Here is a 12,363-nt window from a genome sequence, read left to right as displayed (position 1 = left end):
TAAGACTATCAGCTCCACAAAACACTCTATATTTCTCAGTATGGCTATGTTCAGATGACTGTGTTGTCCGGCGACTTTCCCACACAGAAGCTTGATTGAAGAAGAGTCCATGTTTTTTTAATCCTCCGTGGCTTTTTACAACTGCTTGGAGGAGGGGTGGGGGCACGTGCATGATCACCTAAGGCTGTATCATGTGGATGCGCTTACAGTGTTGTTGTCATTACTTAGAATTCCTCATGGGGGCCACAGAAACTACGCACTTTAGCTTTAAGTAAGATTTTGAATGCATAGCTTTTACTTGCAACAGAGTATACTACTGTGTAGCATTGCTCCTTTTACTTAGTAAAACATCTGAATACTTCTTCCACTACTATCAACCATCAACCATCCTGCAAGGACTGTAATAATGAAATAAGATAATATCTAATGCCTAAAGCAGCCATACTATAGACTAAAAATGTCTTGCTAATACTTTGTTATAAAGAAAACTAAACTTAAGGGCTCAGATCAGCAGATATGATCACAGAAAACTGTTCATAAGATAACAGATTAATGGCACTGTTTATTGAATGGTTTACAACACGTTTTTTAACAATCATCTTTTTAGGGTACCATGTCAGGACAATACGTTAAATATGATTGGTCATTTTAAATGATACTCATATTGTGTACTACAACATTGAAAATGTGTACTACAATTGTGGAAGTCCACTGAAAAAGAAAAACTGACAATTTAATAACTGTGCATTTATGTTGCATTCCTCATTTGGCACTCTTGAATAAAGATGATCATTTTTAAGGTTGATTTGACACAATCACATTTTCCTTTAGTTGTCTATCGTCATCTGTAATTACAGTAATACTCTTCTGGAGTTAATAAAATTGGTACAACAACAATAATTTTAGTTAATGCTTATCAAATGCATACCGCCCCTGATGCAGCTGTTTGAAAAAAAAAACACACAATCCACACTGTACAAGTATAACAGGAATGATGGCGCTGCGTAATGATGCAGACTGAAGAAACAGAGCCATTGTCAAAAAATTATTGTAACATGAACCTTAGCAAAAGAAGAAAGAAAGTATGGTAGTGATTGCAAGGGCAATAACAGTAAATAAATATAACATAAGGCACATATAAAACAAAAACGTAAACAGCTATGTGATTGAATATAGAATTATAACAGTAAGTTTTAAAAGGCCTGTTTTGCAGACTGCTGGTATTAATTTCCAACATGGAAGAGCAAAATTATTAATAAACAAACCAAGAGGTTAGATGTTTAAATAAAGTATAGGCCTCTAACAGTTACACTCATTCAGTAACATTCACGTTAATCCGCTGTAATAAACAAACAGTATGATGAAATTAAGGTAACTTGATTGTATGATATGAAATTGTCACAGATTTACAGTGACACGTGTTAAAGTTAGGGGTAAACAAACTCCTTTTATGAAATACAAGAAGAGTCTAAAGAAAACCAAGTGACAAGCACTCTTGTGACACAGCATCATCTGGCCGCTGGCTAACAAGGGCTAAAAATACCAGTGTGTTGCTCTGAGCGAGACATCCAGCTCTCACCGTGGTCCCCAGACACTGGCAACAGGATGTTCTGACCTTGGCAACCACAAGGTCTCTGGGGTGGGATGTTCCCCGCTGGGAGTAGCGAGGAGAAACTGGACTAGTTTTGCCCCAACACTTCTTATCCAGAGTTTACAGGAATTTCTTTTTAAACATGCTGTTAACTGTCCTGGTGCCCTTGACATTAGATTATAAAAAACATCCTTAATTGTACAAACGGCTTTTTATCATTTTTTCATCAATCACACAGCTGCAGGATTTACTGTTCCATTCACCTTTGTACGCCGTGGATGACGTGTCACTATAGCAACCTGATCCATGTGGATTTGTTTTGTCTTAGATCGTTTTTTACAGTATGTGGCCTTCTTTCTTTCATTTGCATATAACAAAAATACCTTTGCCATCCTGGGCTGGGATTGGAAAAAAAGGTGGTGATTTTAGCAGTGATTTATTTAATTTGATCCCCTTATTAAGATGATTAACACCGTAGCTTCCATGTATACCTGAAGAAAAACATGGTTTAGATCAAGGTTGCTACAGTTCTGAAGAAAACTGACCCCAATTGCACAAGTATATTTGGAAGCTAGAAGGGCAGAAAGAATCTTGAATATTGGCAATATAATAATAGAACTAAAATATATTTTTCTTGATTTTTTTATTTTATTTTAATTGTCCATGGCAAATTACATTAAAAACTGTGGAAAATAGCATATTTTGTATTGGATTGTACAATGGATAGTGTTGATGCTGAAGACAGATTGATTCCCCTGTTCCAGACAGGATCTGGAATCATTCTTAAATCAGTATTTGTCTTTTTTTATAGGTAATAAGACATGCAAGACAATGAGAATAGACAATAAGACAATGCAATTTACAAATAGGTTGTGTGCCCTGTTTGTTGAGTTTAAAAAGGTTTAAAAAGGTTTAAGATTGCAGAATGATCAAGAAGGAAGGAATGATAAAAAAATTTGGAAAAAAAAGAGAAAATCCATTACTTTATTGGCTCTGCAGCCACTGCGCTCTCAGTTCCTCCACCTCTATGCCGTACCAGTCGTGGAGTTTGGAGAAGCAGCCAGTGCCAGGGGAGACGGGGCTTTCCAGAGAGGCTCCTCTTCTCCTGGGTGGCACTGGTGGAGCCCTCATCCCATCAGCCTCATAACCAATTACAATGTTATTCCCAGAGTCGGCGCACGCTTCCCAGGCCACACAGGAAGACGCTCCCTCAACAAAGCCGTTAGCAAAGGCAGCAGGCGGTTTACTCCATGCAACTCCATTCTCTTTGGAACAATCAGAGATGAGCTGCACCTCATCCTGGAGGCTCTTCTGGACAGGGAAGGGACCAGCCATGGGAGAGGCACTTGATGATGATGATGATATGGAAGATGAAGATGATGAAGAGGAGGATGCTCCAGACCTTGATCGTGCCACCTGGTTTCGCCTGGAGGACGACTTAGGCCTAACCTGCAGGCCTCCAACTCCAGCCCCGACACAGCCACCTCCTGCAGCCTCCTGGATCTTCTCCAGCTGCCTCTCCAGCTCCTTCACCACCAGCCTCATGTAGTCAAAGCTGGCCCTTGACAACGCTTTCACCCATGACTCCATGGCTGCTTGGTTCTCAGCAGCCATCTTATACACCCGCGCTTTGGCACAGTCAAACTTGATGGCGAAGGCAAACTCCTCGGCTGACTCACAAAGCTCTACGGTGCATCCTTCAAGGACGATGACACCGATGGGCTCTCGGCTGTCGCGCTCCTCAAAATAGAAGAGCATGTTCCCCTTCAGCACAAACCAGCGGCGGTGATACGCTGTGTTGCGCTCACCCTTTTTGAAGAGGAAGCCTGTCTTGTCCGGCGGGGAGTCACAGGTGGCGTAGTGCGCCACGCTGCGTTCGTTCAGCTTCATCCTTCACCCTCCTTCTTTTCCTTAGTAGGTTCTTTATTTTATCTGAAGAACATTGTAAAGACAGAGGGTCATACCCAAAGTTAAAATGATTACTCCATATTGAAGGATGTCACAAAAGTCAGTCTGCAGCAGATGAAAGACAAACCTGCTCTCTTTACTGACTCCTGTCTTGACTGTAGCTCTCAGTGCTACCAGATTGGTGGTTTATTGATATGATACCATAATAAGGATGTGAGATGTGTTATGTTCACTAGGCTAGTCTATTTACACTAGTATTATTACTATTTGCTCTTCTCTTGTTAAAAAGGAGGTCAGAGTCAAAACAAGTATTTTACTACTGGGAACTTTAGAGTGGCAGATGTTTTTCTAACCAGACTTCAATCTACATTATTTGGTCTCCTTCCAACTGAGGCCCTCATCACAGTGAAAACCCTGTTCTTTCACTTTCACTGTCACACGTCAGGTGCAGACATAGACTAAAGGTGCACAGATATAGCCTTCGACATAGTGCTGTCACAGGAAACCTATTGTGTTGTGTAGGAGAAATACAGCTTTGACGTGACCCACTGCAAATGTAGGCTGGGGAGAAACAGGGACAAACTGTTGTATATATGCTTATAATCACATGGTCAACTGTGAACTAGGGCTCAGACCTTCCCTCTGTGTAAACAACAACTAATCCGACTGTAATCCGGTAAGGAGTTAAAGTAAGGCTGGACACTGATGTAACTTCATTTATCACCTTATTTAGAATACATACTTTGTCTTGTAGCTTTGCCATTTTGTCTTGTTGTTGTTACTGCTGAAGGCTATGAATCTGACTTGAACAAAATGCTGATTATTTATTAAAGTAACTTATGTGTTTACTTACGTGTTTATACTCATGTCCTGCTGAAATCCACTGTCCTCCTTTCACATCTGGAGTTAATAACTTGACATGTCTCCATCGTGTTTTGTTTTTTTCGGTCTCTCCAAATTGAGGCTGTAAAAGACAATGTGAGACTACATTAGACAAGATTGTAGTCTTGCTGGTTTCATCCGAGTGGAAAAGACAGCCAAGTTCCGTCGTCCAGTTTGTTTTAGACAGGAGAGGCTAACGTTTTTTTAGTAGCCTACACAGCTGTTTTTTCCACCTCTGCTAGCATAATCGTGCTTGGACAAATGATTCAGTCTCAATTGGTGTTGGTTGGTTGGTTGGTTGGTTAGTGGGGTTGGTCACAAGCTTTTGACACATAAGCACTTTGCGGGAATTCAGATCACAGGGACACAACTATAAATGAACACTGTCTGAAAAGTCTCTGTTCGTGTCAACTAGCTAACGCATAGCCTGTTGAGTGAATACAAATGAGCATCTAGCGTCAGCGTTTCCAGCTGAGCACTAGCTAGCACTTATACGCTGGCCGTTAGTTAAAGTCACAGTGTATGGTAGTATTTTCTATCTAAGCATTTTATTACCTGCAGATAAAGACGCCTCCTCAGGCAGACAATCTCCCTGTTGTTATCTCTCGTTTCCGTTTTCTTCCCGAGCACGTCACAGACGGGGAGGAGGCACTTGTTGTGTTGTGCACGTACAGCTCGACTGGGCGGGGTCGTCATTACAACTTTCTTGCTGTGAATCTCTCGTTATTCGGATGAGCGGTTTCTTAAAACAGGCGCACCCCGTCTTTTCCCTTGGAAAGTTGGTATTTAGCTAGACAACTGCTACCGGATCCGGCTTTACCTGCATGTACAGTCTGGTACGGCCACCGACCATGGGTGCTTCGTCTGGCAAATCCTCCTTATGTTATTTTTTTTTAACAATTTAATAGAATATTATAAATATTGTGAAAATTATTCCGTCTCATTTAAATGTCTGATATATATACCTTGATTACTTTCTTTGTTCATTATACATTTGACTGTATTTCCAACTGAATTAAACTCGATAAATAGATATTGATTGATATGGGTATCGATCAAAGACTAGAATTTAACAGAGCCACCTTACAGCAACTAATGCATTGGTGGAAGAAGGATTGAGAAGTTTTACTTGAGTAATACTGTAGTTGAAGAGCTGAAACGATTCATTGATTAGTCGATATACAGGAAATTTATCATACTGTATCTTTATCATTTTTAAGCCAAAATGGCCAAATATTATCTTGTTGAAATTTCTCAAATATACTTTTGTTTGTCATACGTGATTGTAAACTGAATATTTTGGGAATTTTGAGGATCTTTTACTATTTTCCAATGATTTATCAGTTTATCAAATCAATAATAGATTATTGCCAAATAACTATTAGCTGCAGCCCTGTCAAATACCAATACCATGCAAAAATACTGCAAGTCCTGCATTCAGATTTTACTTGTTGCACAGAGAAGATAGCAGCAAAACGTACGCTTATAGACAGCCAAATTGCTCTTTCAAATGGTAGTTTACGGCAATTTTTATCTTAAACTTCATTGTCCCCAAGGGAAAATGTGTTTTCCAGCCAGGTGAAACACAGTACACACTCAGACATGAACACAAAACACAATTAAATACATAAAATAAGTGTGGTTGAATACCACTGGAGAAGCGTTACTGATGTAACACGTAAGCAACATTTAAATGTTGTAGCTGGCTGGTTGAAGAAAAGCTAATTAAAACTATGTATATACTGTTTAATCTAGGCATCATTTTTGTTGAATGCAAAATGTTGTTCTTCAAAGTAACTAGCAACTATAGCTGTTAAAGGATTAAAATCAGTAGAAAATAACATAGTTCCAACTAACAACAGCACTTTAGAGTTAAGGTGAAACTTGCAAAATACCACCTAAAACCTGCAAAATGCAAAAAAACAATTTGTGGGAATATGTGTCTGTGTCCAGTGGTCCACTGGCTCATAATTTTTTAATTTAGTTCATTCAGAATATGACTACATCCTTAATACATTCATTAAATTGCAAATAAGCTTCAGTGAGTACGTACTGTAAGGTTATATGGCTTACATTGAAAATAATGTCAAATGATAATGCCTTTCCTCCAGGGGCCACCGCTGCTCTGTTCCTGTGACCCTGCCCTTCATATTTTAGGTATTGAGCTGCTGGCTTTGGCCCGCATTATACTGCGTATGACCATGACAAGCCACTATGAATTCATTAAAATATCTTCTGGAGACAGACGATAGCCTTTGACACCGCTTGCTTGCTATCTCATCAAACTAATCTTCAATTAACTGATGCAGCTACTGGTGCCATTTAATGTATTTGTCTTTCTGAAATGTTTGCTCACACTGCTTTTTGGTAACTTTGATTAAGGGTGATGCTCTTGCAGCCGGTTTAATTTCCTCTATTTGACTCCCAGTTCACAGAGCCTTGACACTCTACAAGATTAATATGCAACAACTCAGCTTATACATGTAATAAAGAATAGAGATACATCCAAAAAATCGGTTTGCACTTAAAGTGATTGTTCAGTCCATAAAATACACACAGACACACCAACATTATGTGTAAAGTGTTTACTTCTCACAAGTATTTTTTTTCCAACCATTTGTGGACACGCAAAAAAATATCACCAAAAGCTTTTTCGAGACGTTGCAGTCATCTTCAAAACTGAATCTTGAATGATCCAGAGTTTGATCATGAATTCAGTCTCTGTGTCCAGTGAGAAACAAGCGGTGGAGTTTACTTGTGGTGCCTCCAGTCTGAATATGGAGAGAGGCTGTGTTGTTGCTTTCCAGTGTATGTTTCCCACAATTGTATTATTAAAAAATGGCCTATGAAAATGTGTTAACTATTGTTCCCTTTTATTTATTCAGTATGTCCTTGTAAAGTACTTCATAATCTTCTGGTAATATAAATACACTTTTATTATTATTTAATTACTAAGTATGTCATTGATTGGCCTAAGCAATGTGATAAACAAGACATTTGTCAGGTTTATAGTGGCTGCAGAAATAACCTGATTGACATCATATGAGGAAATGTGAGTGGAATGTGACTACTTCTTAACTATGTGTTATGGAGAGCAGAGCACCCTGCATGTTGGACCCACCAACAGACAGCCTCTCCACAGAAATGCATAGAAAAACACAGTGATGGCAGGACAAAGTGAAGAGTCAGTTATGCTTTCATTCATTCAGCCCCCCGCCTCCTGTCTGATAAAGCACAACTAGGTATTTGGTTTACGCCATTAATCTTCTCCACCTTTCTCACAATACAGCCCCTTCTGTAAAGTTTCTTGAAATGATATAACTGAAGCACTTGTTTTTTCATCCATACAAACACCTGTTGCTATACAGTATATAAATAACTCATCCTGCTATGCCCTACCGAAAAACACGTACATCAAGGGAATGTCAGCTTTCGTCAAAGTACCTCTCAGTCATCCAACACAATATCAAAAATATCATCTCTTTAAATGTTAAAGTCTCTGTAGAAAAATGCCTGAAATATATAGATATCAAACATGTACATGTATTTTTGTATACAAAGAAAATTTGATGTAAATTTATTACTTCTTCAAGGATCCTTTAAAGCTGTAACTATGGCACTATGCTGTATCTCTGCATGTTATTTTGTCATCGCATGAATTGAGCACATAGATTCTGATGTAAAATGGACAATGAATAATGTCTGGACACAGATCAGTGACCACATCTTCATTCATTTCCACCCTTTTCAACCTTTTCTATGATTGAGCATATGTCACATGCTGACATAATAATATTTTGTCCTTATCTGCAGTCCAGCAGTGTTATGCTCACAGCAAACTTGCCATGCTCTCCAGACACAAACAATTACAATTCTTAAAAAGCAAATTCCATCGGTTGAGTGGAGCTATTGATTTCCATCTGAGTATGCACACAGCAAAGGTCTGTGTAGACATCAATCAAATCCTGGCATCATTTCACCCCATGTTGTACCTCTTCATCTAAATTTGCTTCTTTACTTTTGATGATAGGGTTTCAGCAGCATTCTAATCTTTAATTCATCTATTTCTATGTACGAAAAATATCACCTCCACAACTATAAATCCATCAATCTGTATACACTTACATGTACATAAAGTGACTGCCCTTCCCATTTCCCCAGTTTCACAGCAGCGTTGCCCTGGAACAACTGTGCCTGGAGGTTTTTCAGTGCTCAAAAGTAAAAGTATGAATTCATCTAGATGATCTCCTGTTGATTGAAAGCCATTAGTGATATACTGTATATAAAAAGAAAAAAAGGTTGATTCTTGGCCTCAGCTCTGGCTCCTCCCGCCCTGGTCAACCAGGGTTGATCAGCGTATGAAACAAGCATCCCTTCCACTCGTACCTCAAGTATCTCAATGGCCCTGCAGAGGAAAAAGAGGAAACACATTAGTGTGACTATCTGACTGCACACAGGAGAGCCACTTGACAGTCACAGCACCAACAGCGGCTTCTTGCAGAGCAAAATAAAAATAAACCAAGGTATCATTGCCCACACACAAGACCCCAGACACAGACACAAGTCATCAAAATTAATAGGACTGAAGCTTCTGGCACATTGCCCTCCATGGATTAAAAAGCCTTCTTTCTTGTGAAAAGACAATCACCTAACCTCTTGTCTCTCCTTAAATAGCTGCCACTTTTCCCCAGCCTTTCTTAGTCAAGTGTGGAATGGTTCATTGAGCAGAGGACCCCATCTGGATCATTGTGGCTCTTACAAATCTGATCCTGTTGTTGAGATATTGTGTACCTCCCCTGAGTAAGGTGCAGCTGATGCCTCTAACTTTTAACAATCTCCAAAGCAGCGTGAAATCCTCACATTAAGTTTGCTTCAACCCCAAAGCTTTCTGTGTTGCAATGAACCATCTCAAGTCCTTTGACACTTTCTCACACACATGGCTGCATGTTCTCATGCATGCTTTTTTCACTCTCGTACACATTTAAACAAATGCGCAAGTATCTATTTATCATTAAAATGTGTTCATATGTGTTCATACAAGGACACATACACAAGCTCACTCACTTTCCACAGATAAAGAAGCGCCAAGACGAGCCAGAATCCATGCCCCATGTGCACCATATTTACTTCTGAATGCTCTGATGTTTGGCAATGTAGGTCATGTCTATTTTGTATTTGAATGAACTTTGCTTATAGTATTTCCATTACAGACTAAATGCCTCTGGCACGCAACATTACAGTTATTCAGCTTTTTTTTTTTTTTTACGTTTTACTCATAACATTTTCATTTTCAATGATCATAATGAAATGCAGTCTATTGAGAGAAACACAAATCTAAGTAAATGATGCATGCAGATTGGGGATGAGAAAATATACAACTGTCTCTCTTGGCAGACTATCACCACTAACAATCAGACAGAGAAACAACAGCTATTTAATATTCACAGGCAAAATGTGTGTCTCACTCTGACACATTTATTGAGTTTTATGCACCGTGCACTTGCCAGGTTGGAAAACGGGATGAAGACAATGTAGTTAGAAGAAATATAAGCACTCAGACTATTGTGTTAGAAGACAACAAATCACAATAACAGGTTTACATTTACAAATGTGACTATAACAACGTAACCATTCAGCTCTATTAGATATTTTATTAATTATGGAAGCAGTGGGTGAAGTCAGCAGGACGTGGGGAAACTTTTTGATTAAAAATGGAAATGTTGCCAAAGGTGTTTGCTGTACAAAGTGTCCGATATTTTTTTCGTAATAGATACCCAACCCACATACACAGAGATACATTTGCGCAGAGAGATTATGCATACAGCTGCTGCCGAGTGGGAGTGAAGCATCATCCAAGGGGAGAGGAAGAAAGAAGCAAAGAAAGAGTGAGAGAGAGAGTGAGTCAAGGAGAGAGAGAGAGAGAGAGAGAGAGAGAGAGAGAGAGAGAGAAGAGCGAGAGAGGTGGGCTTTGAACTAGAGCTGTGAGCTGTAGGGAGTAGGTCAGTGCAGTTGAGTCAGTCCTGACTCATGATGGAGGCGGTGAAGATCCACCTCCTCCCTGCCCATCACTAACTTCATCCTCAAGCCCGGAGTACTGGAGCTGAGATGACCATTACATTACAAAAACAGTTAAAAAAAACTCCTACATCCATGGTCAGCGGAGCACTGATTTCTGTGTTAAAGGAACAATCTCATAACGAGTCATGAATGTATTAATGTAATGTAACAATGAACGAGGAATCCAAACATAAGGGGCCCATTTTTTTCAGCAAGATCTGGTCAGCCAGTGCAAATGTAAAATAGTTTATCCTTGCCATTAATGCATGCACATTTATTCTTTTTGCCCTCTCCATAAATATGAGGCTGGTAAATTTTTAAAATGATTCATGTAGAATAATGACGTCGATATGTAATTTAAAATACATGTTGACAGCATGTTAGTACAGATATAGGGGAGGTTAAAAGTGAGATATGACAGGAAATTACTTGTCATTATATCTTGTTAAAGAAAAAGGAGCACTTTGATTGGTACTGGAATTGTATCACATATCTGAAAAAACAATACCCAGGCCTAGCAACACTACATCAATCGCCACCAATGTTAATAGTATTTGCTAATAAAAACCACTACTGTGACTTGGAATGGGACATTTGGAAAGTCACTGTTTAGAAAGTGCATAAACATCAACATTTGTTATCAAGGCTTTTAAAACAACTTTGCTTCTCATCCCTGAGTTGTAGCCTGCGCAAAGTGGTTTTGTTTTAGTGTTTGGGTGACCGGTCTACAAATACAATACATTTAATCTCACAGACAGCAGATTTAGCAGCAGATTTTAAGTGGAAAAACTCAGTCAGGAGCAAATACTTTTGATTGAAAACTTAATAAAAAATAAGAAACATATTTCAGTAGTTGGGAGGAGGCCAGTGGTGTGCTTTTAAACATAAAAAGAGGATAATTATATTTCACTCTATTTTACCCAAACACTGTGGTAAGTGAAACTAATGGTGAAAAAAGAGAAAAGAAACACAGGGAAAAAGAAAAAAAATCAGATGCCTATACTTTTCTGTACAGTGTGTTACTTCAATCATACAATGCCAAGATCACTGTGTCAATTGAACAGTGCATTAGCTAGTAAGGCAGTGCAACAGTATTTAAAAGCCCTTATAAGCTGCATCTATTGATGATACTGGCACACAGCTCTGTTCAAACTGAATGTGTGTGTGTGTGTGTGTGTGTGTGTGTGTGTGTGTGTGTGTGTGTGTGTGTGTGTATGTGTGTGTGTGTGTGTGTGTGTGCGCGCACTGCTGCCAGACTCATTAAGACCCATTATTCCAAAGTAAATACAGTGAATTTTCTCACTGAAAGCAATCATCTTGAGGACAAACATGCATCCACATCAATCTTACATAGTAGCAAACACAATAGAGCCAAAACAGTCAGCCTTCGCCACATTACTGAACTGTTTCCCATTCTGCCTCTCTCTTTCACACATGCTGTCTTTTCTTTTTCTCTCTGTCACACTCTCTCGCTCTGTGTCCCCCCCACACTCCTACTCTTTCTGTTTTTTTCTAATGGCTGAATATCATCCACTGATCTCTAATCCAGACACCAATAGATTTGTAAGGCCAGCGAGGTCATGCATGGGATTTACTCATCAGTGTGTGCTGTTTCATACCCTACTTTTTTCAGCCTTAACCTCCAGGTTTCCTACCCTCACAACCCAAAACACACACACACACACACACACACAAATATGATATATCTACAATAAATGTACTGTTTTAACTGTGTTAATACCCTACCTTATAAACACACAACTTCCCCCACAAACCTTTAACCTTTCAGTCCCTTTTCTTACTTACTTTTGTTAGCAAGCGCTCATGCATGCACGCAGGCACGCGTGCATGCACGGACGCACGCACGCACGTACGTTCTCTCTCCCTCTCTCTCTCTCTCTCTCTTTTTCTCTCTCTCTCTCTCT

The 12,363-nt window shown here is 39.3% G+C and overlaps 2 protein-coding genes across 2 annotated transcripts in view; both read right to left on the bottom strand.

Moving 5' to 3' along the window:
• Nucleotides 1-460: 460 nt before the first annotated feature.
• On the bottom strand, nucleotides 461-5,137 carry LOC116689771 (sesquipedalian-1). Its single transcript, XM_032516384.1, has 3 exons — nucleotides 4,937-5,137; nucleotides 4,353-4,463; nucleotides 461-3,523 (listed from the first exon to the last, which is right to left on the bottom strand). Exon 3 carries the CDS (start codon nucleotides 3,479-3,481, stop codon nucleotides 2,576-2,578), a length of 906 nt encoding a protein of 301 aa, XP_032372275.1. The 5' UTR covers nucleotides 3,482-3,523; nucleotides 4,353-4,463; nucleotides 4,937-5,137; the 3' UTR covers nucleotides 461-2,575.
• A 1,814-nt stretch (nucleotides 5,138-6,951) lies between these two features.
• prr16 (proline rich 16) overlaps nucleotides 6,952-12,363 on the bottom strand; it is a 12,243-nt gene continuing 6,831 nt past the window's right edge. The window contains exon 3 of the mRNA XM_032516440.1: nucleotides 6,952-8,786. The gene's annotated coding sequence lies outside the window, so the exon portion shown is untranslated. The remainder of the gene's footprint in view (nucleotides 8,787-12,363) is intronic.

This window comes from Etheostoma spectabile, chromosome 5, assembly GCF_008692095.1.
Source record: "Etheostoma spectabile isolate EspeVRDwgs_2016 chromosome 5, UIUC_Espe_1.0, whole genome shotgun sequence".
NCBI lineage: Eukaryota > Metazoa > Chordata > Actinopteri > Perciformes > Percidae > Etheostoma > Etheostoma spectabile.
Note: the sequence above shows the minus strand (reverse complement) of the source record. Positions and strands in the feature narration are given on the sequence as shown.

Excerpts from the sequence above, each read along its gene's own strand:
- LOC116689771 (XM_032516384.1), bottom strand. The coding sequence starts at position 3,481 with ATGAAGCTGAACGAACGCAGCGTGGCGCACTACGCCACCTGTGACTCC.